We start from the raw sequence: 25,278 nt of genomic DNA, 5'->3' as shown, positions 1-25,278 counted from the left end.
GTTTGTCCTTCGTATCTCGCTATTATGGACGTGTACTCGTTAAGCTTTATCGTGCCACAATATAAGCTCCTATTCCCTAAATAACATAGACCCTCTACCCTCCCATCGATTTAAAGGTCCACATTAATTAGTACTTGATGCTCGCGGTAGTTATGAGATGGATGGCAGAAAATTATTGGAAAATGCTCAGCACGATGAAAAGAAATTGAAAGAGAAAAAAACATTAAAACGAAGAGACACCAAAGCCGGGACATAATCTAGTCTACGGGTGATTAACTGGAATGGAGGGTACACATGGGACGTGGGATGAAACACATGTGCTTATCTTTACCTTACGGGATTTCTGAAATCCAGAGAGTGCAACAATAGCAAAGACAAGAGAGAAGAGGAAAAGGGGGAGAAAAGAAGTCGTCAGTGGGTTGTAAAAGCTTTGGCGTGCAAGGGCGGCTGACATCATCCATCCACAATACAAAGTTTTCAGCAAGCGTTAGAAAATAGTCTGCGTATGGCGGCGGTCCCTACAGAGCACTGAGCGGCAATTAAAGCATCAGTCCATGCTAGAAGCCAGAGACAACTGCTTAACTCCAACCAACAACGCACACTGCTTTCTCTTAATTGTGTGGCCCGGTGCCAAGCGCTACTTGCCATTCTGTTTGGTGATTTCAAGTCAATTACATTGCTTCTTTTTTTATTATTTACTGGAAACGTCCTGCCTTCCCATAGATCACTGTCACTTCAATAAGACGAGGAGCTGACACCATACGCCGGAGAGGAATGGCTTTTTGTCAGCGTACGTCAATGGGAATAGATTTGTGAGCTCAAGATAACGCAATAGATCAACATTTCAAAGAGCGTCCCAATGTAATGAAGCTCGGAGCCAAGAAGCTTGTGAGCCTCAATGTCTTCCTAAGCCTCTGATCATGGATTTTGCAATATTTTTGACCATAAAAAAGTGCAATCTGCAGTAAAAAATATTAGAATCCCCCCAGTGGAAACCCAAAGAGCGTTCCGATGTAATGAAGCTCGGAGCCGAGAAGCTTGTGAGTCTCAATGTCTTCTCAAGACTCTGATCATTGGTTTTCCATTATTTTTGACCATAAAAAGACCAATCTAGAGTAAAAAAATATTAGACTCCCGCCAATGGAAACCCAAAGAGCGTCCCAATGTAATAAAGCCTGGAGCCGAGAAGCTTGTGAGTCTCAATGTCTTCCTAAGCCTCCGATCATGGGTTTTCCAATATTTTTTTTATCATAAAAAAGGCCAATATACAGTAAAAATATTAAAATCCCCCCCCCAATGGAAACCCAAAAAGCATCCCAATGTAACGAAGCCCTGAGCCAAGAAGCTTGTGAGTCTCAATGTCTTCCTAAGCCTCTGATCATGGGTTTTTCAATATTTTTGACCATAAAAAAGTCCAATCTGCAGTAGAAAATAGTAGATTCCTCCCAATGAAAACCAGAAAAAATGCTTTATAACTCAATGGGATCCATCAGAATTTGGAAACAGATCCAATATCGCTGTCACATATCCATTATAAACAAAAGTTGATGAAAGCAAAGCCTCACATAATAATTAGTGATGGGTGAATAGTGAAATATTCGGGTTTGGATAATTCTTATCGAATACCGAGTACTATTCCAGTATTCGTCACCAATAACGAACTTAATGCAAGTCAATGTATTCGGTAAGCATAATCCGAACCCGAATATTTCACTTTTCATCCATCTCTAATAATAATATTTTGACGCAGGAGCTTCTGTCTTAGAACAATACATGGGCTATTTCAGTCATAATGCACAATTCCACCTGCTGTAGAAGTGGCCGCTTTCCCTCTTGCGCCCGTGTGCGGCTGCCCAGATGGCATCAATGGTATATCCGCCCCTTGATCAGCAGCCGATATAACCAACGCCAAAGACAGACCACAGATGGATTTAGGAGCTTATATCGTACTTGCAGTTATATGTGTTTGTTTAGTTATTGGGTGTGACTCTCGCTCATATGATGTGTATAGTTGTATGATATAATGCATCCTAGATTCCAGTGAAAACTTTCCCAAAAATTTTGAAACTTTAAAAATTAAATTCCTAAATTCTGTTATTTTTTTGTATTGAGTTACTACAAGAAAGATCACAAAATACCTTGGAAGGGTCACAGCCGGAGCAAATTATGTGATCAAAATGACTTTGAGGAATAAACAATGCCCAGCGTCCCACCCAGAGCTTGATCTGCCCCTCCGGCCAAGCCGCACTGACGCTGTATGACAGAATTGTATCCAGTAACAATATATGTGGTCACAACGTGCAAATAATCTGCTTTCTGTTTAGAGTTTTAAAATGCCCCTGATCATCCCTAAATGCAGAAAAATCTCTCTAGAAGACTTGTGAGACCTCCCTCTTAACTAGATGACATTTCCTGTGATAGCTTTTCAGTACTCACATATATTCTGCATAGAGGCCTTCCCCTTATATATATGGAAGAGTATATATTTTTTATATTTAGATGGTACCGCATATGGGTTTTGGTCACTGTTACTAGAGGGCGCTCCAATGCCAAAAAGGTGGGGAAATACCTGGAACATCACTTTACAAGGCAATTTTGGATGACTATGTGATTATGTCAAAGAAGTTTATTTTATTTAGCATCTATGCTGTATAATGTGTATTGTATACTATATTAGGTGTATTGTATACTGTATTATATGCTGTATTGTGTATTATACTCTGTATTGTATACTGTATTATATGCTGTATTGTGTATTATATGCTTATTGTGTATTATACTCTGTATTGTATACTGTATTATATGCTGTATTGTGTATTATACTCTGTATTGTATACTGTATTATATGCTGTATTGTGTATTATACTCTGTATTGTATACTGTATTATATGCTGTATTGTGTATTATATGCTGTATTGTGTATTATATGCTGTATTGTGTATTATACTCTGTATTGTATACTGTATTATATGCTGTATTGTGTATTATATGCTGTATTGTGTATTATATGCTGTATTGTGTATTATATTCTGTATTGTATACTGTATTATATGCTGTATTGTGTATTATATGCTGTATTGTGTATTATATGCTGTATTATATGCTGTATTGTGTATTATATTCTGTATTGTATGCTGTATTATATGCTGTATTGTGTGTTATATTCTGTATTGTATACTGTATTATATGCTGTATTGTATATTGTATTGTATGCTGTATTGTGTATCATACTGTATTGTGTGTTGTATACTGTATTATATATCATACTGTATTATGTGTATTATATACTGCAATGTGTATTGTATACTGTACTATATGCTGTACTGTGTATCATACTATATTGTGTATTATATACTGTATTATGTATTGTATACTCTACTATATACTGTATTTTGCATCACCGTATTGTGTATTAGATTCTGTATTATGTGTATTGTATACTGTATTGTATTTTATTATACTATATATTCTATAGTATATACTGTATGGTGTATCATATACTGTATTATGTGTATTATATACTGTATTATATGCTGTATTGTGTATTATACTGTATTGTATGTATCATATACTGTATTATGTGTATTATATACTGTATTGTGTGTATCATATACTGTATTGTGTAATATATACTGTATTGTGTGTATTATACTGTATTGTGTGTATTATACTGTATTGTGTGTATTATACTGTGTTGTGTGTATCATACTGCATTATGTGCATTAGATGCTGCATTATGTGTATTATATACTGTATTATACACTATTGTGTATTATACTGTATTGTGCGTATCAGTGTATGTGTATTAGATGTTGTATTGTGTGTATTATATACTGTATTGTGTGTATCATACTGTATTGTGTGTTGTATACTGTATTATATATCATACTGTATTATGTGTATTATATACTGCAATGTGTATTGTATACTGTACTACGGTATATGCTGTACTGTGTATCATACTATATTGTGTATTATATACTGTATTATGTATTATATACTCTACTATATGCTGTATTGTGCATCACTGTATTGTGTATTAGATTCTGTATTGTGTGTATTATACTGTGTTGTGTGTATCATACTGCATTATGTGCATTAGATGCTGCATTATGTGTATTATATACTGTATTATACACTATTATACTGTATTGTGTGTATCAGTGTATGTGTATTAGATGTTGTATTGTGTGTATTATATACTGTATTATGTGTATTATATACTATATTATGTGCATTACATGATATATTTTATGTATTATATACTGTATTATGTGTATTAGATTTCTGCTCTTAATGCGGCATCTTTGTGTTGTGCTTTTTACTCCGATGCTCCACTTTGCCCTTCGGTAACACAGCGGCTGCTCTCGCTGGCGGATTATCAGGCAGATCCCGGTATATACATCACATAATATGTCACAATCTCCGCGGCACCGTTCACACATTTGCAGGATCTCTCACATTTCAGCCCCAGCATGACACGTCCGGGCCGCTGTGACAAGTTAATGTACGACGACACAGCGGTTGTTGGGAGAACAATTTCGCAAGAAAGAAGCAGAGACTTGTACCTTTTCTCTGAATCTGGCTTCCTTAGTATGTGTATATGTATATATATTTTAGTGTGTATTCTATATTCTTAGTGTGTATATGTATATAGATTTTAATTTTTTTTTGTTTTACAGTATTAAAAGGGTTTGTACTGATTGCTAGGGTTTCCATATCTAGGACCCCAGCTGTGACATACTCCACTGCAATGAGCGGCGGCTGCACCATTCACTCTCTAGGAGTCCAGTCCCTATAATAACACTTCTTGATTTGCAACCCACATGTGCGTTGTTGCATTGACAAATTAGCGACCTTTTTCTTATATTACAGCAGACGGAGGCATAAATTGGACACGTAGGAAAAAGGCCTGAGGCCTCTGTGCTCTGTGATGATTTCCGGTGATTGCTATGTAGCATGATATGACAGCAGAGCTCACACCAAGCCTAGCGCGTCCTCAGCCTGTAATGCTCGGTGGTGAGTCTCATCTCTTACCGGTGACTCTCCTGTGACCTGCTCCTTGTTATTGATGCGCATCAAGCCCTTCCTGCCGCTGCGCTCCAGGGCAACGCTAATCCACGTGTTAAGGGGAAGTTTTTCTTTGCTTCTAGAATATAAAATGTGGATATTAGATCTAATTTAGGGAAGGATGATTTGATTTATTTAGGTCCAAAAATATTAAGATGATAAGATACCATACACGTTAGAGTACCATCGTCCAATAATTGATGCAGTGTATGGGGTGTCCTGATGGCGTTCATAGCAAAATTGGTTCATATACAGTCAATATTTTACGATTATTACGATCTGTAGAATCACCATCCACAGTCACCCCAACAAAAAGTCCTCCCCATAAAGTCTAGCCAGCTGTTGGCAACTATATCCTGCAATTATTATTATTATAGCACTTTACATGTGAAAAGGGGCATACATAAACAAGTACAATAATCATGAACAAAACAAGGCATAGACAGATCCAGGAGGAGAGAGGACCCTGCCCGCGAGGGCTCACAGTCCAAACGAGGAGACAGGAACCTGCCCGCGAGGGGTGACAGTCTACAGGAGGAGAGAGGACCCTGCCCACGAGGGATCACAGTCTACAAGAGATAAGTGAGAATATAGTATGTGAGGGTAGAGATAATCGTGCGGCACTATGGAGGACTGAGGATTACTGCAGGTTGTAGCCTTGTAGGAAGAGGTAGGTCTTCAGGTTCCTTGTGAACCTTTTTAAGATAGGTGAGAGTCTGATATGTTGGGGGAGAGAGTTCCAGAGTATGGGCGAGGCACGGAAAAAATCTTGGATGTGATTGTGGGAAGAGGAGATAAGAGGGGAGTAAACAAGGAGATCATGTGAGGATCAGAGGTTACATGCAGGTAAGTACCAGGAGACTAAAGGCCTCTTTACACGCTGCGATATCTTTACCGATATCGCTAGCGTGGGTACCCGCCCCCATCGGTTGTGCGACACGGGCAAATCGCTGCCCGTGGCGCACAACATCGCTCAGACCCGTCACACTACTTACCTGCCTAGCAAGGTCGCTGTGACCGGCGAACTGCCTCCTTTCTAAGGGGGCGGTTCGTTCGGCGTCACAACGACGTCACTAAGCGGGTGCCCAATAGAAGTGGAGGGGTGGAGATGAGCGGGACGTAACATCCCGCCCACCTCCTTCCTTCCGCATTGCCAGCGGCTGCAGGTAACGTGAGGTTCCTTGTTCCTGCGGTGTCACACATAGCGATGTGTGCTGCCGCAGGAACGACAAACTACATCGTACACGCAGCAGCAACAATAATTGGGAATGGACCCCCATGTCACCGATTAGCGATTTTGCACGTTTTTGCGACGATGCAAAATCGCTCATAGGTGTCACACGCAACGACATCGCTAAAGTGGCCGGATGTGCGTCACAAATTCCGTGACCCCAACGAGATCGCTCGAGCGATGTCGTAGCATGTAAAGCGGCCTTTAGTCACAGATGTATAGAGGAGACAGGTGGTGGATGGCTTTGTATGTCATGGCTGGGGTTTTGCACTGGAGTCATTGGGCAATGGGAAGCCAGTGATTGGCAGAGAAAATAGTAAGAGGGAAATAGTGGGGGAACAGGTGGATTAGCCGGGCAGCATAGTTTAGAGTGGATTGAAGAGGTGTGAGACTGTTTGAAGAGAGGCAGGGGATTGCAGTAGTCCAGGGGGGAGATAATAAGGGCATGGACTAGCATTTTTGCAGCTTCATGGGAAAAGAATGTACGAATCCAGGAAATATATTTGAGTTGGAAGTGGCAGAATATGAAGAGGGCTTGGATGTGTGACTTGAACGAGAGAGCAGAGTCGAGGGTTACACCCTTGCAGCAAGCACATGGGACTGGGGAGAGTGAGCAGCTATTGACTTTGATGGATAGGTCTGTTGGGGGGGGGGGTTTAAGTGAGAAAATCTCATCTTCCAGAGAACAAAGATGATAGTCAGTCTGAAATCGGACATGCCTGATCCTTACGTCCCTGATATCTGGAGAAAATGTTTCGGCCCCCATACTCATTAAACCGTCGTCTGAACCCATCGATACCGGCAGACTCGGACACTGCGTAGCGAGTAGCTATATGAGCCAATGTAAACATTGCTGCCCGAATTATCCCTTTAATAACTTCCTCATTGAAAACTCTCAAGCCCACACATCTGTTTTCAGTCCTCAAAATTTCCATAAAATGATTCCTTCTCCATCAGGAGAAGAATATGCACTTGAGGTCGTCATATTAAGTCATATTTATGCTTTAGAATATACATATAAAAGCCGTCAGTCTGTCCCTCCCACGTCTTTCCGGCTTCTCGTGGTGATTGAATTGTTCCATTTGAGAACTGTTTGCATATTGAATATAATGCGAGATTATTGCGTGCAGGAAACTTTTCAGACATAATGCTGCAATTACTATTACATGTATTCTTTGGACTTTTTTTGTGCTAATGAGTACTTGATTATAATAATTTCAGTGATTACATCTGGCAATTGTTTTGGCTGTTCCTTTCTTTGCTTCCCTAATTACCGAAGGCAATTGCTAGTCAAGAGCGTTAGCACCGGGAACTTTGTGCCTTGGATTACAACCTTTTCACCACCATTATAATAAAAAAAGATATCTGTGAGGTAAATCCGGAGATATGACGATAAATCATGACATTCAAGTCATGTCAGGAAGCCCTCTCCTGGTGTCACTACCCCCTTCCCTTCACACAACTGGTTTAGCAACAAATCCATGGCCATGTCCTGTGATATGGAAATTAGGTGGCTTTAGGACAATGGACACAGGATGACTCCCTGCCGTCACCCTGTAGTAGGAGCTGCTAGCTAGTTAGCAAGGCTATGGAAATAGCCAGACAGAACGACTCCAGTAAAAAATGGTTCATATCTAGCAAGCCATATTTCCGATAAATATGGCAACCATAAAAATGGTGTCTCCGCATGTGGACGATGCCGGCACCCCCTTTTTATGGGAACAGGACATTGGGAAATGCCCCAGGCGTGATATCAGCCAATGGGGAACTGGCAGACAGGTCATGAGTCCCCTCGTTCTGTAGCTAAATTCATAACTGTCACAATGAGAGCATTGGCGTCTGCCTACGACGCTCCCAGGCAAAGTTATAGCCAAAATCCCCTTTGCTGGATAATTCTGATCCATGCAGGGGGAGTGGCAGTGCTTCCCTGTGAGGTCACTAAGGTAGGAGGGGACCTGGATCTGCCCAGGTTGATAACCCTACTTCGGCCATTTTCCAGCGTTCTTCTGCTCGGGGGCCTGGTTGGGACAGACCTGTGAGAGAGTTCCTGGAAACCTGGTCTACAGCGCCCCCCTGTGGCCAGACGCACAAGGTAACTGATTGAATTGCATACCTGTTTTAAACCATGCTTTATCTGTAACTGTACTCTGACATATGTATATTCTGTAGATTCCCTATTGTATATATTGTAGTTTCTAGTGTGCTTTAGGCGATTAAATTATATAATTAATCTTGAGCTGTTCTGTTATCTCGATCTCGAATCCCACGTCCGTGTGTTCGGCTAATAGTTACCGTAAATCGGTTGGTGGCAGCGAGTTGTGCCAAGGATTATTGTGGGGAGGCCAGTGAGACTCGGGGAGAGTTTATATATTCCGCCCGCGGAGGTCGGGGGAATATATACCCTTCTCTCGCCGGGGGCCCTTCAATAATCGGCATAAGTAGTATAGCGGCCTCCTTGCTTATGGTCGGGCAATTCCATAATTGGCCTGACTATAAGAGGGGCGCTAGAGAGCGCGTCACGTGCTCTGTCTGTCGGTCGGGAGGTATAAAGGAGGGGGACGCCCCCTTGCTACCCCCCGATTGTGACGTACTGGTAGCCAGCGCGGGGGATTTCTGAGTGACCCCCCGGTGGTTTGTGACATATTGGTGGCAAGCGGTGGGATCGAGATAATAGTGTGTGTGAGTGTGAGACCCATACTCCCAGACACTAAAGACTGCCTGCAGCAGCTGTGGCTGCTGGGGTCTTCAGACTAGCTCAACACTAGAGTGTCAGAGTGCAGATACTGTAAGGTGTGTGGAGGCATCAGGTGTCAGTTCTGTATCAGTGACCAAAAGTCTGCAAGAATGGCTGATGGCACCAGGAGCAGAGCTATGCAACTGGCCAATGCTAAGGCAGGAGCCGAAGAGAGGGAGGACGGTGCTGTGGACAGCAATGAGGAGGTTGCCCACGAGTCCTCCAGGAGCTCGACGCCAGAAAACAGCTCTGCAGAGGACATTGCACAACCGGGCACTGCTGGACAAGATGAGGAGCAGCTCGCCCAAGGGTCCTCAACGAGCCAGACGCCAGCCCTCCGCTCTGCAATGGACAGTGAAGCACCAGGCTCCGCAGCGGGCCGCAGATCACCACGTGCCATTCCACCGAGCCTGGGAGGCTCGGATAGCCTTCTTCAAATGGCTATGGCCCTACGCCAGGCTGGAGACCGGGAGGGCTACAAGGAACTCATGGCCGAGCGTGAGCGGCAAGCAGCGCGTGAAGAGCGCCAGGCAGAGCGTAACTACCAGCTGCAGCTAGCTCAGCTCCGGCCCTCATCAGCCACCCGTGACCTTCCAGACACCAAACTTCCAAAGGTCCGTGTTGAGGACTTCCCAGTGCTGGAGAAGGATGGAGACTTGGACTCTTTCTTGACTGCTTTTGAACGGACTTGCTTGCAGCATCATCTGAACAAGGACCAGTGGGCCAAATACCTGACCCCCCGTTTAAGGGGTAAGGCCCTGGATATCCTTGGGGACTTGCCTGCTGAGGCGGATCAGGGCTACGACACCATCAAGCGGGCCCTGATCCAACAGTACAACCTCACCCCGGAGTCCTACCGCAAGAAGTTCCGGACGCTGCAGAAGGGACCAAAGGACTCCTGGGCTGACCACCGGCGGGCACTTGCCCGAGCTGCCGACCACTGGACCCAAGGCCTGCAGCTTTCCACCGGACCGGAGATCCTGGACTTGTTCATCACGGAGCAACTCTTGTGGAACTGCCCTGAGGATCTCCGCCAGTTCATCCGAGACCAGAAGCCAAAGGGATCCACGGCTACAGCTGCCCTGGCAGATGACTACACCAACAATCGGGCCCCTGAGGCCAGGAGAGCGGCCACCAGCAGCACCTGGAGAGGGGGTAAGATGAACTCTGCGACTGCCCCACCTGCCCCTAGACTGCAGGGGGTGTCCCCCTCAACTCCCCTCTCCAGGCCCGTGGCAGAACCAAGACGGTGCCACCAGTGCAACCTACCTGGACACTTCAAGGCCATGTGCCCTCAGCGTCCCAAGGCCCCGGCTCCGTCCCCGTCCCAAGGGCCGCCCAAGGTGTATTGTGTGGGTGGGGGTGGTGGTAGGTCCCTGGACAGCTTCCAACCTGTCACCGTCGGCCAGTCTGTGACCATAGGACTGCGAGACAGCGCCTCGGAGGTGACTCTGGTGCGGCCTGAGATGGTGTCCCCCCAAGACTTGATCCCTGGAAAAACCCTCGCTGTCTCCGGGATTGGAGGCATTGACCCGGCGCTGCCTGTTGCTGACATTTATGTGGACTGGGGCGCAGGGCGAGGGGTGAGGGAGGTGGGGGTAACTGATCGGATCCCTGCAAACGTGCTACTTGGGACAGATTTGGGGCAAATAACCTCCCAGTTTGGCCCCGCCCCAAAGGCTGAACCTTCAGCCAGTGCTGACGTGCCTCCGGACAATGTTAATGTGTTATCTATGAATGATGTAAGGGAGGAGGGAGTGAACTCTGATATTTCTGCTTGCACAGACACCATAGACACACACGCAGCTGCAGCTGTGACAGGGGAGGGGGTCAGAGAAAGGTGTGACAATGCCTCTACAAGTAACCAGCCTGTGAGCTGGGATCTGCTGCCCTCTGCAGGGATAAGCAGAGAGCAGGGTGCTGCAGGGGGAGGACCAGTGTGTGGGGTGGGGGCTACCACAGCAAATGTGGGGTCCCCAGAGATTTCACAGCGGGGTTCTGTTGCTGCAGGAGGGGAACAGGCAGGTGAGATTGGGGCCGGTCCAGGAGCGGAAGTGCTCCCAGGTAAGATCTCGGTGCATGGTTCCCCCACAACCGGGGTGTCAGGAAGCCAGGTAGGTCTGCCTGAACCGGCGACTTGGTCAGGAACGGAGGAGGAGCAGGCACGACCCACGGTCGCAGCGGCTGTGGCCGCTGTCACCCGCAGTGGGAGTGCTGGAAGCCAAGGGGCCTCCCGGAGGTCCGATAGCTCTTCCCCTTCTGACCAAGTGGCAGCCGAGTCAGGTGGAGGCCAGGACACAGGTCCCGGGGTACTGACTGAAGATGTGACAGTCTCGTCGATTCTGGCCACATCTAGTCAGGAGTTTCAGGCAGCGTTAGAAGCTGACGACAGCCTGAAAGCTCTAAAGGAGCAGGCGGCACAGCCTCCCTCGGACTCGGACCCGGAGCGAGTGGTCTGGGACCAAGGACGGCTGTACCGGGCCACGGTCCAGCAGGGTTCACCGGAGGCGTGGCCCAGGGACCGACAGTTGGTGGTACCCTATCCGTTCCGGACGGAGTTGTTGCGGATCGCACATGAGATTCCGATGGCCGGACACCTAGGGATCGCTAAGACCAAGGCCAGGTTAAACCAGCATTTCTACTGGCCAAAAATGGGGGCCGATGTGGCTGCCTACTGCCGTTCGTGTGAAACCTGTCAGAGAGTGGGGAAGGCGGGGCCACGCCCCAAAGCCCCACTGGTATCTCTGCCAATCATCGATGAGCCTTTCAGGAGGGTGGCTGTGGATCTGGTCGGCCCGCTGGCCATCCCCAGCAGCTCCGGGAAACGCTTCATACTGACGGTAGTGGACTATGCCACCCGGTACCCAGAAGCAGTGGCCTTGTCGTCCATTCGGGCTGACAAGGTGGCCACCGCATTGCTGGAGATTTTCTCCCGAGTGGGTTTTCCCCAGGAAATGCTCACTGACCGGGGGACCCAATTCATGTCCCAGCTGATGGAGGCCCTCTGTAAGCAAGTCCAGGTGCGACATCTGGTGGCCAGCCCGTACCATCCACAGACTAATGGCCTGTGCGAGCGGTTCAATGGCACCTTAAAGCAGATGCTTAAGATGTTGGTCGACTCCCATGGGCGTGACTGGGAGCGGTATCTCCCACACCTGTTATTTGCTTACCGGGAGGTTCCACAGGCCTCAACAGGATTCTCACCGTTTGAGCTCCTGTACGGGCGACGTGTGCGGGGCCCCCTGGCTCTGGTGAAAGAGGCTTGGGAAGGGGATTTGGCCACCCCTGGAGTGTCGGTTATCGAGTATGTCATGCGCTTCCGGGACAAAATGCAGGCCTTGACGCAACTGGTACACGACAATATGGCTCAAGCCCAGGCTGATCAGAAGCGTTGGTACGACCAAAACGCTTGTGAGAGGACCTACCAAGTGGGTCAAGAGGTGTGGGTACTGGTCCCCGTACCACAGGACAAGCTTCAGGCAGCCTGGGAAGGCCCATACCTCGTGTACCAGCAGCTCAACCCTGTGACGTACCTGGTCACCCTGGACCCTGCCCGTGGAAGGCGGAAGCCCTTCCATGTGAACATGATGAAGGCACATCATGAGCGGGAGGCATGTGCACTCCCTGTGTGCAACCTGCCCGAGGAGGGAGAAGCGGAAACCCTCTTGGATATGCTAGCCCAGGTTAGGGCAGGCGGATCCATTGAGGATGTGGGGGTTGGCCACCAGCTCTTGGAGGACCAACGGTCCCAGCTGTGGGCCACCCTACACCCCTTCCGGGGGTTGTTTACCAACCAGCCCGGAAGGACTGACTTGGCTGTCCATCACGTGGACACTGGGGATCATCCCCCGATCCGGCGTTCAGCATATCGGGTCTCCCTGGAGGTGCAGCAACACATGCGCCAGGAGATTGACGAGATGCTGAAGCTGGGGGTGATCCAGGCATCCAACAGCGCTTGGGCCTCGCCTGTAGTTCTCGTCCCTAAGAAGGACCGAACCACTCGGTTCTGCGTGGACTACAGGGGGCTCAATGCTGTCACGGTCGCCGATGCGTACCCAATGCCACGCATCGATGACCTGCTCGATCAGTTGGCCGGGGCTCAGTACCTGACCATCATGGACCTGAGCCGGGGATATTGGCAGATCCCCCTGACTCGCAAGGCCAGGGAACGCTCTGCCTTTATTACCCCATTTGGACTGTACGAGTCCACGGTGATGCCATTCGGGATGAGGAATGCCCCTGCCACTTTCCAGCGGATGGTCAACACCCTGCTCAAGGGACTTGAAGGGTACGCGGCCGCGTACCTGGATGACATTGCCGTCTTCAGTCCCACCTGGGAAGATCACCTAGAGCATCTAGCACAGGTGCTCAGGCGGATCCACCGGGCAGGTTTGACCATCAAGCCGGGAAAGTGTCAGCTGGCCATGAGCGAGGTCCAGTACCTCGGTCACCGGGTAGGTGGGAGAACCCTGAAGCCCGAGCCTGAGAAGGTGGAAGCCATCGCATCCTGGCCCACCCCCAGGACCAAGAAGCAGGTGATGTCCTTCTTGGGGACCGCTGGGTACTATAGGAGGTTTGTTCCATGCTATAGTAGCCTGGCAAAGCCCTTGACGGACCTCACCAAGAAGAAGCTGCCCTCTGCAGTCGATTGGACAATGGACTGCGAGACAGCCTTCCGGGCCCTAAAGGACGCCCTGTCCAGCCCGCCCGTGCTACAGGCAGCCGACTTCACGCGGCCGTTTGTAGTACAGACCGACGCCAGTGACTTCGGCCTCGGTGCGGTGCTCAGCCAGGTGGACTCTGCGAGCCAAGAGCACCCAGTCTTGTACCTGAGCAGGAAGCTGTTACCAAGGGAAGTTGCCTATTCCACGATGGAGAAGGAGTGCCTGGCCATAGTATGGGCCCTGCAGCGTCTGCAACCCTATCTATACGGGCGCCACTTCATCGTGGAGACGGACCACAATCCCCTCAGCTGGTTGCACACCGTCTCTGGGACGAATGGGCGATTGTTGCAATGGAGCCTTGCGCTCCAGCAATACAACTTCACCATTCGCCACAAAAGGGGCCGTGACCACGGTAACGCAGACGGGCTGTCCCGACAAGGAGAGGTCGCGGACGGGCGCACGGGGGAACACCGGAGTGTGCTGCCCCCTAGCGCCCTCAAAAGGGGGGAGGTGTGAGGTAAATCCGGAGATATGACGATAAATCATGACATTCAAGTCATGTCAGGAAGCCCTCTCCTGGTGTCACTACCCCCTTCCCTTCACACAACTGGTTTAGCAACAAATCCATGGCCATGTCCTGTGATATGGAAATTAGGTGGCTTTAGGACAATGGACACAGGATGACTCCCTGCCGTCACCCTGTAGTAGGAGCTGCTAGCTAGTTAGCAAGGCTATGGAAATAGCCAGACAGAACGACTCCAGTAAAAAATGGTTGATATCTCGCAAGCCATATTTCCGATAAATATGGCAACCATAAAAATGGTGTCTCCGCATGTGGACGATGCCGGCACCCCCTTTTTATGGGAACAGGACATTGGGAAATGCCCCAGGCGTGATATCAGCCAATGGGGAACTGGCAGACAGGTCATGAGTCCCCTCGTTCTGTAGCTAAATTCATAACTGTCACAATGAGAGCATTGGCGTCTGCCTACGACGCTCCCAGGCAAAGTTATAGCCAAAATCCCCTTTGCTGGATAATTCTGATCCATGCAGGGGGAGTGGCAGTGCTTCCCTGTGAGGTCACTAAGGTAGGAGGGGACCTGGATCTGCCCAGGTTGATAACCCTACTTCGGCCATTTTCCAGCGTTCTTCTGCTCGGGGGCCTGGTTGGGACAGACCTGTGAGAGAGTTCCTGGAAACCTGGTCTACAGCGCCCCCCTGTGGCCAGACGCACAAGGTAACTGATTGAATTGCATACCTGTTGTAAACCATGCTTTATCTGTAACTGTACTCTGACATATGTATATTCTGTAGATTCCCTATTGTATATATTGTAGTTTCTAGTGTGCTTTAGGCGATTAAATTATATAATTAATCTTGAGCTGTTCTGTTATCTCGATCTCGAATCCCACGTCCGTGTGTTCGGCTAATAGTTACCGTGAAGCGGTTGGTGGCAGCGAGTTGTGCCAAGGATTATTGTGGGGAGGCCAGTGAGATTCGGGAAGATATTATATATTCCGCCCGCGGAGGTCGGGGGAATATATACCTTACTCTCACCGGGGACCCTTCAATAATCGGCATAAGTAGTATAGCGGCCTCCTTGCTTATTGTCGGGCAATTCCATAATTGGCCTGACTATAAGAGGGGCGCTAGAGAGCGCGTCACGTGCTCTGTCTGTCGGTCGGGAGGTATAAAGTAGGGGTGACCCCCACTTGTTACCCCCCGATTGTGACGTACTGGTAGCCAGCGCGGGGGATTTCTGAGTGACCCCCCAGTGGTTTGTGACAATATCATTTAAAAACGAAGCCGAAATCTTTCCTAGTAAAGGATAGGTGATAAAAAAATTGTATACAACCTACCTAATGACCGCTGCTCCTTTTCCAAGATCGTATCGATATTCCAGATGTCCATCGTGTAAGGCCAAAGATACAAAGTCGCCTTTGCCATCTGTTTTCTGCCCATTGTAAAATAGAAGTCCGTTGGGGTTTGTGGCAAGAAAGACAACTTCCATAGCAAGTTTGTCACTGGTGGAAGAAACATAGAATATGTTATCATTTATATTAGTTTAGTTGTTTTTTTACCCACATCTATGATAATTTTCTCAATATTACAATTTGCACTTTTTTTTCCCCATGATCTGATGAGTTAATCAACTGTGATCAGCAAGAAGATCCATCAACAAGTGTTTGCTTTCTCAACAGCACGCCCGCAGGCTAATAAAAGTATTACACATTAAAAGCAGTGGCCTGTTTATGTCATGTATAAACCATCTGAGTTATTCCTAGAAGTAAAGATGTTGTCATGACTCTCTCTTGGCTCTATTCATGCAGAACCACTGTATGTGTTTGTTGTTCTGCTGTCAGTATCCACCAAGGGTTAGGTCACTTGTGAGGAGCCTATTCTGTTCTACCTCGTTCCAGGACGCACCCTGGTTTATTTTAAAGTGGTTTCCTTCGGAACGCCACCAATAATAGTTCCTGCTTTGCAGTGTGCGCTTCATTGTCTCTGTGAGTTTGTCTGATCTTGTCCCGTTACCCAGTACTCCTTCCCCTGACCTCCGTCCATCCCGCCTTGTTTGTCTTCCCGATCTCCCGCTACACAGTACTCCTTTCCCTGACCTCTGTCCGTTCCACCTTGTTTGTCTTCCCGGTCTTCTTCTAGACAGTACCCCTTTCCCTGACCTCCGTCCGTTCCGCCTTGTTTGACTTCTCGGTCTCCTCTCCTCCTGCTTGTTGTCCTTACTCCGCTCCCTCCTCTATACTAAACAAACTTGTCTCCCCGGCTTCTGACCCTGGTTTGTGCTCTGACTTCAGCTCTGTTTCCCTTCAACTCTTGACATTATTTCCAGGCTTCTGGCTCCTGGCTCTCATCTGACTTTGGCTCCGCTTGCTCCTCTGTTCTTGACGTGACATCCTGGCACTGACATTCGGCAAACCGACCTCTCTATTACATCCCTGCTCTGGTGCTAGTGACCTCTAGTGGGCTTGCACTATACTGCACTTAGGAGCATTACATCCACCCTGTGTTCCTGCGCCTCCTAGTGGTAGCATCACAGACTTTTTTTGGAACCACAAGTGTTGATGGCAAGAAAAACAGTCTCAAAGTACTTACGTTATATCAGTGGCAAATGTCTGGAGTCCCTTCAGTTCCAAATAGGAGTAGCCATTAAAATGAGGTAGGAAAGGCAAATTTAGATCCTGGTCGCTGACTATTAAAAAAAAACAAAAAACAAGAAATATAAATTGAGCACAGCTGCCGCTCACAAATGGTCCAATACCTTCTGGTATTACCCGCTGCTGTACCATATGATGAGCCTTCATGTAGTATATGCAGGAATGAGTAACTGTAGACGCAAAGGTTGGCTTCCGTCCAAGCATTGCCGGGTGCTTGTGTACAATGTCTTATATGTTCAGGGTTTGTGCCGTCAAGAGGTGCGCTATCAAACTTGACAGTCTGGCTAATCCGGTGTGATTATGCTCCGGCTCATGCTCTGTATCGTTATTTACCCATGCAAAGCCAAACGAGATAACGTGACACTCAGTCTATTAAAATCAACATGGAGTTAAGCTCTCTATCAATATGTTCCTCCAGCCAAGAAACAGATCCACAAACCATGTATATCGAGGTGTCCTCCCCATACCTTTCCAGTTGGCTAAGTTTGTGGGAAGTTATCTTCTATCTTTATAGCAACGCATTGATTCTTAGAATCCCTGCTTCCAGAAGTTTGACATTTTGGATCTACGCTGGTCCAGATTGCGCCATTTCCCAAGCTGCAGTTTGCCTTGCGCAGCATCAGTAACCTTCACTCCAAGCACTACAGAACAGACATTCTAATGCATGGCCACCTTGGATAGATTCCAGAGCTGGCCTGCTGCCTAGCCATAAACTATTGAAACAAAAATCTCTCCAATCTTGAGAAAGGATAGAAGTTTTAATAAAATTTTTAAATGGCAACGTTGTTTGTTTTTTTTCAACTACTTTGCAATTTTACCCATTTATAATAATGACCAACCTTTCTAAAAGAGGACTCCATTTTTGTGTTGAAATATTGTGGTTAAAGAGATATGATCATGTTTTGAAATTTGTAAAGTTAGTTACCATAAAAATATGCAAGTTTCCAATTGACTTGCTTTTTATATCTGCCATCATTCTATTGATAAGAGAGCTTTTATCTTATGGAGTGCACAGCTTGTTGCCCAGGAGACCGAACACCAGAGCCAGTTTAGTATGTGCAGTTGTTACATTCCAAGCTGAGGAGTTAACTCATGAGATTCCAGTCAGTTCTCCACAGCCCATTGATTTCTAAATAGCATTTACACAGCTCCCCCTTCTTGTCAGCTCCTGAGCAAGCTGCTGTTATCAGTCCTACAAAATTAGAAGCCTCAGTTCCACTCCAGTTTCTAGAACAGTTCCCCCTAATCACTACTCACTTGATTTCAGTGTAAGCTTCAGAAAAATCACTGACAGACTATTAATGTGTCAGAGTAATAAGCAGAAGCACAATAGTAGGATGATGCTGTACCTGTCTCTCAAAGACAAGTGTCATCCCTCAGCAGCAAGGAAGTGAGAGAGGCTGCAGAGCTGTGTGCTGCTGAAGACACAAGTTGAGATGAACCCTTTAACCCTTTAAGATCTTTAATAACTTACTCTTTTCACAGAATTCTCCTTCTCTGCCCATTGGACATTCACACTTGGCTCCACCTTCTGGCAGCACCAGACATATTGCTGACACATGGCAGGGGTTAGGGTCACATGGGTTTCGTTCATCTGCACATGTAGGTCCTGAAACCACAGAAAACCATGAACCTTATGTCATGAGGTTAACAAATCAATGAGTGGTGATGAGGTTTATACTAGTGATGTAACAAAGAATTATAGAGCTAAAGGGGTTTTCCAGGCTTTCTATATTGATATACAGATGTCCAACAGACTGTAAGGTCAAGCATCTCTTCTGACCAGCTGTTTGCACCTCCAGTGGCGTCTGGATGTAAATGGATCGAGTCAATCCGTTCTTTATATAGTGGCCATTCTCAGGTACTGCAGCTCAGCTCCTACTGAACTGAAAAGCACCTGAGCTGCAGTACCTAGAAACAGCCACTTCACAGTGAACGGCGCTGTGCTGCGCGGCTGGATTTACATGCAGTGATTTCCAGAGCGGAAACCAACTGATCAATGGGGCTGTCTGGTGTGGAACCCTCACCAGTCCCACGGATAGGTCACCATTATCTTAACCGTGGAAAACCCCTTTTCCATTTTGCATTGGCTTTATGTAAACAAGTCTTATATTTAATTGATTGATCCTTAATGGTCAATCCAAGAGGCTGAACAGCCACATCCATTGAAGTTTGGCCATGTTAATGAATTGGGAGACTCTTGACAAAAATGTTAATGAATGGCTAAAATGGACATGTTACGGTATGCTCAGCTGTTGACCAGGCTCATGAAGGGGAAGAAGTCTTAGTCCGCGGTCGGACAGCCATATAACATGGATGACGATCGGATTGCAATGCTCGGAATGGCTGGTGGCTCTCCTGACCCGAGCGTGACAGCAAGTATTTGGAGAGCCGCCCCCCAGTCTGAGCATTGCGACACGATTGTCATCCGTGTTTTACGGCCATCTGACTGTACCCTTATTATCACACACTGCATACAACTAAATTCATAGTTCCCAACGTACACCTCCAAAGCATGACATGGCATGGATAACACAAGCTTCAAACAGTGTTGTGCCTGCTGCGCAACACATCCAGGTGAGTGCTTCGAACCCCTATACCTTTTCTCAGATCTCTCAGGAGTTTACACAGGAGCGCCCCTATTTTCTCCTTACATGGCACTGATGGCACTGAAATAATCCTTCCATGCCATCTGTCACAATAGGCTTCTATATTTAAAAAAAGCATTCAGTTGACTATGCTATTCCTTACAATTGATAAAACAATATTACTGCTAAAAACAGTCCAACAAATGCCAAAAGGGCAATAGTTGGTTAAATGATACCCAATGGATGCATTTGGTTTATGCCGGGAGTTTGGTGAATACATCTTTAGGCCGGTTAAACACAAGCCATGCTCGGAATAGAAGACCCAGCCCAATCACAAGGCTTCCCAACCTAAGCTGATTGCTTCATATATGCCAATGAGGCAGGTGGGTCTAGTCCGGATACCCAACGGTTGGGCCGGGTCTTCTGATCCGACCATGATCCATGTTGCACAGTGTAAATCTGATCAATACTTGGCTGCGTAAAACCAAACTTAACACCCAGTCATCTAATGTCTATGGGATGCTGCCATCAGATTACCTGTATAGCCATGTAGGCACTGACAGTGGAACATTCCTGCTTCCTTTACTTGACACACAGCACCATTATGACAAGGGTTGGGTTGGCACGGGTTATTCCCACATTCTCCCACACCACTTCCATACAAGACGTCTGCTCCACCTTCCTGTAAGGTGTAGACCTGATTGTTCACATCGAGAATTCGAATGCAACCCTTGAGACCGATCGACACAGAAGTCCGTTCTGCCACCCTGCATGAAGAAAACTTGTTAAATAATGAAATGTCAACATCTTTGAACATTCTTGACAAGGCAGAGTCCCTTCCTTGGCAGTCAAGGAGTTATGACATAAATTTTAACAATTCCAAGAACAGCCCAAAAAAAAAAAACTGCAGAAGAAGAAGAGTATTGGAAATTCAAATAGGTTTCGGAAATAGCCGTGCAGCAGGGTGCACCATCTCATTCCTCGTGTGCCAAGTTTACTGTGAGTGAAAATACTTTATTATTCACATATCTGGAGCAGTAATAACCTCATAGCCTCCAGACATTTTTCTTGCAGGCATCAGGTAGGTGGTGTGCGATAGCTAAAGCTGAAGATCTCAGGAGAAGTCGCTCGAATTTCGTATTCCATACATAGATGAGTATGATCTCTGCTGTCATTGTGGTGGCATCATCAGATCTGGCACCTAAAGCATCATTTACCGTACGGTACATTCATTTGTCTTAAGGAAATGTTCTAGCTCCCGGCACTTGGAACGTAGGTTTGTTGGTGCTCGCTTCTGTCACATTTAGGAGCAGATCCAGTGTCAGACATTGTCTTGACATTTCATGATCTCTCGCACATTCTGTGCGGTAAATTATGTAAATGTAATTCAAGGGATTGACTTGACAAGAAGTAAAAACTAAATACTTTGCATCAAGATTTAAAGTTGTCACCAATCCATAAGACCGAACTATTATGACACCCACCGATTCCGAAAGCAGAACCTCGTCTAAATTAAGTGTCGCTTGACCAAGAGCCGAACTGTTCCAATCACTGCCTAAGGAACTCTCCGATTTACTATATTATCTCTGAATGTCTCATAGACAATGATTAATGCATAATGGTGAGCATGCTTGAGCACCTCTCCATTCAGACCGGGATCTGCAGAGTTACGTTGTTGAAATCAGGGGGTGTCCCACCTACAAACATTTGATAACTTTAAGGCCTCTTTCACACGTCCGTGAAAAACCACGCATGTTTTTCACAAACATGTCAAAGGTGCGTTTTGCCCTCCATGAGCCGTGTTTATGGCACACGTGTGTTCTCCGTGTGTTATCATGGATAACACACGGAGAACGGGAACTTTCTACTCACCTGTCCCTGGCGTCGCTGTCCGTGGTGCTGATCTTCGGTCTCCGGTCCTGCCGACTCCCCGCTGCTGCTGCTTCCGGCCGCAGTGAAGTGAATATGCAATGAGCATAATGAACGGCGGTCGGAAGTAAGTGACAGCAACAGCAGAGACAGCAGGGCTGGAGAAGGTGAGTAAAGTTTTTTTTATTATTTTCTCAGACACTTGTGTTTTCTCCGGCGCGTGTCCAACGGAACACCTCCGTGTAGTCCGTTTGCGTTCTGTGTGACACCCGTGATGCCGGAGAAAAACGGACATGTCTACGTATGGAGCACACGGGCACACATATGCTCCACACATACACACGGTCCATGGCAGAATACACACGTGAGCACAGACCCATTGATTTAAATGGGTCTACGTGTGCCCGTGTCTCCGGTACGTGAGGAAACGGACCAAACACGTACCGGAGACACGGAGTTGTGAAAGAGGCCTAAGACGTAGTACAAGACATTTCACACCCTCCCAACTCAAGATGTAATAATCATATGATGGTTGGTGGTATATCCCTATCCTGCTCTATACAGGACAGGTGTTGACTGTGTTATACAGCCAGCATCTGCTTCTAACAGCAGTGATTGGAGCGAATTCAGATTGCTGCTATTTCAACACTTATATCTGACAGCGGCTTTTAAAGGGGTGGTTCACTACTCTGCAATAGTGGCAACATCCCTGAAAAACTGAAAGGGGCTGTCCATGGTGATATCAGGTCAACTGGAAGTTAACGGGACATCACCGGATATCAGAGGTCACGGAACCCGGTGGGTCACTTCATGGGGATGAGCGGACCACAACAGTGCCGCTCACAGGCAGAATTGGCTGAACAAGATATTTAGAAAAAGCCTTCCCTATCAGTTTAACAGAGGTGAACCACCTTTTTAAATGAAGAGATCCTTGTGGGACATTTGTTCCAGCTCCCTTCTTCTGGTCTGTATAATCACTGGATGAAGATGTGATCAGGGACCTGTTGGAGGCCCCCCATCATCGCCACCTCAGCTCCTCTCTTCATAAGGGATTGTTACTTGTACTATGCAATTAGTAAATGTACCCACATCAGTCTTTCATAAAGAAAATATATTATCTACGACATGTTAGCAAAAAAGATGCCGCAGAGAATCTTGATGCGCGTTTTGCTCCTGACAAAGCTCTTAATGAGCGAGATACACGTTTCTCTGTGCAGAAATGCTCTGTTTCTTAATTTCTATGTTGATATTTAAATATTAAGTTATGGGGCCAATTTAATAAAATTTACATTTTACACTGCTGATCATGTTTTGCTGTTATTCTTTAGGTTGTTGTTTACTTTGGATATCTTTTTTTATAATGAAGGTTTGCTAAAAAAAACTATAAACAAGCCCTCATACGGCTTTGTTGACAGAAAAATAAAAAAAGTTGTGGCTATTGGAAAAAAACAGGAGATAAAAACAAGTGCAAAATGAAAATTTAGCTGCATCATTAAAGAGAATCTGTCTCCAGGTTTTTGCTATGTAATCTTAGAGCAGCATGGTGTAGGGCTCAGACGCTAATTCGAGCAATGTGGCACTTAGTGGTCTGCTTGGCACAGTTTTGATACAATCACTGTTTTCTTTGCTGCAGATCCAGCAGTGCTCAGAATGTTTAGCCCTAAAACCCACCACTGATTGTCAGCTGTGTACACTGTACTTTGACAGAAACCTGCTAATCCGTTGTGGAGGCGGGGTTACACAAAGAAGAGGACTAGGAGGCATGTGACACCTAGTTCTGTAGTGATAATCTCCTGCTGATAAAACATAGATTTTATTAAAGCAGCAACACACAGCGTAGTAAGAATCCCCAGATCCCCAGAATCGGGGTTGCTGCCCTTACATTATACTTCTCTCAAATTACATAGCAAAAACCTGCTGACAGATTCCCTTTAAGGGGTTAATATAACTTGCAGAGCCCTAGTGTGATAAATGAATTAATCCCATATCGAATGTAAAATATGCTATCTCATTCTCAACAAATACGTACACATTCATCTGGTCTTCAGGTGCGCCTCCTATGAACAGGTCAGTGTCTAGGTTCAGACCGTCTGTACCCGATGGACTCTCTCCATTCACGTGTGTTTCTCCGTCCACAGACAACATACCGCTACGTCGGTTACGGTTCACCACGAGCTGGTGCCATTTGCCAGGTTCTACTGGTACTTTACTAGTAATAATTCCAGTTCCAGACCCAGTATTAAACCTAAGAAAAACACGAAGACAGGGCTGAGACGTGGGATTCAATTTGAGGACTTCTGGAATATTTTGTAGCATGTGACTGCACCCATTACCATACAGTACGCAGTATAGCGGTTAGCAGCGTCATATGAACATATAAGAACGAAAGAAAAACTAAATCACGAGTGGATAATGCACCTACCTGAGCTCTACAAATCCATTCACCACCGCCAGAGAGATGAAATCCTTTCCTCGAACCTGACCATTGTACAGAAGAAGACCGTTCTGTTCCGAGGAGCGGAACTCCATGGCAATGCGAACCGTGTGGTAAGCCTTCATCATCTTAAATGCTAGGTAAGATTTGCCTCCGAATCCAGGAATAAAGTAATGAATATCTACAATATGAATGTTCACATGTAAGTGTGTTTAAAGACAGATAAAGGAGCATTTAGTAAAGTTGAGTTACCCGACTCCTGCCATTCATTGGTGACAGCCACTCGTACTGCTTTTAAGTCCTGTATTCTTTATATGTTGGTATTATGTCTACTTTTGAGGGAACGTCACCTGCAAATACCTGTTATCACTCAATGAAAAGGGATTTATCATCTCCCAAATCAAAATGAAAGAATCTAAAGACTGATATAGAAGACTTATCTCCTATAAAACCTGTGCTCTGGTGCACAATTGGAGCCGCAAAGTGTTTGGCGCACTGCTACGCTCCCTCATTTTCCATGTTGAGTGTTGCCTCCCACTTCTGATTGACATTGCGCCCTCAGACCAAGCCTGTCCAAACTAAACCAACAAGGATGTGCATGTGCAATGGCACTGCGAGAGCCCAGCTTCATAGACATATTACCAGTGCCTGAACTTTCTTCCTGGCTCTTCTCTGCGGACACTGCTTGCTATGCTACCAGATTTCTTAGTGTAGTGAATGGCTAATGCAGACAGGACAAAAGTGAGGAGAATGCGACCGCCCACACCGACTCTGGCGGTGTCAGTGCACATGCTCTCACATGCACATTGACTTCACACAGTCCTCACTTTTGGTATTGAGCACTGTTTTTCAGAACTGAAGGGGTAGGCCCTCAACATGCAAAATGAGGGGGTGTAATTGTGTACCAAGCTCCTGGCCACACCAATGTTGCTCTGAAACTCCTTCCCCTTTTCTCAGGCATTATACTAACATCTCCAGTCCTAGTATGATTTTTATATGGACCAAATGACCTATATTATTGTTTATTGTTGATTTTGGAGGTGATAGTCTTCCTTTAAACTCTTCTGACTTTTGTTAAAGTAGGTGACGTTCCCAGAGGTTGTGCCACCTATCTACAATCAGACTTATATCTAGGTTGCTATCCGCCCATAAATTGTAGCTTTTTTTAACTCAAGGAGAGGCCTTCGGCCTGGGACAGCTCATAGAGTCCAATGGCTTTCAGTATCATCTCTATGCCGATGACACACAGATCTACCTCTCTGGACCCGATATCACCTCCTTACAAACCAAAATTCCACAATGTATGTCTGCTATTTCATCCTTCTTCTCTGTGCGATTCCTAAAGCTTAACATGGACAAAACAGAATTCATTGTTCTTCCTCCTCCTCACTAAACTTCTTCAACAAGCCTTTCCATCAAAGTTGATGGTTGCTCACTCTCCCAAGTCTCACAAGCTCATTGCCTTGAAGTAACCCTCGACTCTGCTCTATCCTTCAAGCCGCACATCCAAGCCCT

The 25,278-nt window shown here is 46.4% G+C and overlaps 1 protein-coding gene across 15 annotated transcripts in view; it reads right to left on the bottom strand.

Annotated features, from left to right (window-relative positions):
• Positions 1 to 25,278, bottom strand: part of AGRN (agrin) — a 670,274-nt gene that overhangs the window by 38,033 nt on the left and 606,963 nt on the right. For 10 of the 15 annotated variants that reach the window (XM_075327095.1, XM_075327101.1, XM_075327099.1 and 7 more), the window contains 8 exons: positions 23,752 to 23,944; positions 23,359 to 23,574; positions 19,998 to 20,227; positions 18,347 to 18,481; positions 16,811 to 16,907; positions 15,559 to 15,723; positions 5,038 to 5,149; positions 332 to 343 (listed from right to left, as the gene is read on the bottom strand). In XM_075327095.1, the coding sequence (XP_075183210.1) occupies positions 332 to 343; positions 5,038 to 5,149; positions 15,559 to 15,723; positions 16,811 to 16,907; positions 18,347 to 18,481; positions 19,998 to 20,227; positions 23,359 to 23,574; positions 23,752 to 23,944 (1,160 nt within the window). The remainder of the gene's footprint in view (positions 1 to 331; positions 344 to 5,037; positions 5,150 to 15,558; positions 15,724 to 16,810; positions 16,908 to 18,346; positions 18,482 to 19,997; positions 20,228 to 23,358; positions 23,575 to 23,751; positions 23,945 to 25,278) is intronic. The other 5 variants (XM_075327098.1, XM_075327102.1, XM_075327105.1 and 2 more) reach the window with 1 other exon arrangement.

Source organism: Anomaloglossus baeobatrachus, chromosome 11 (genome assembly GCF_048569485.1).
Source record: "Anomaloglossus baeobatrachus isolate aAnoBae1 chromosome 11, aAnoBae1.hap1, whole genome shotgun sequence".
NCBI lineage: Eukaryota > Metazoa > Chordata > Amphibia > Anura > Aromobatidae > Anomaloglossus > Anomaloglossus baeobatrachus.
The sequence above is the reverse complement of the archived record's forward strand: the minus strand, read 5'-3'. Positions and strand labels throughout refer to the sequence as shown.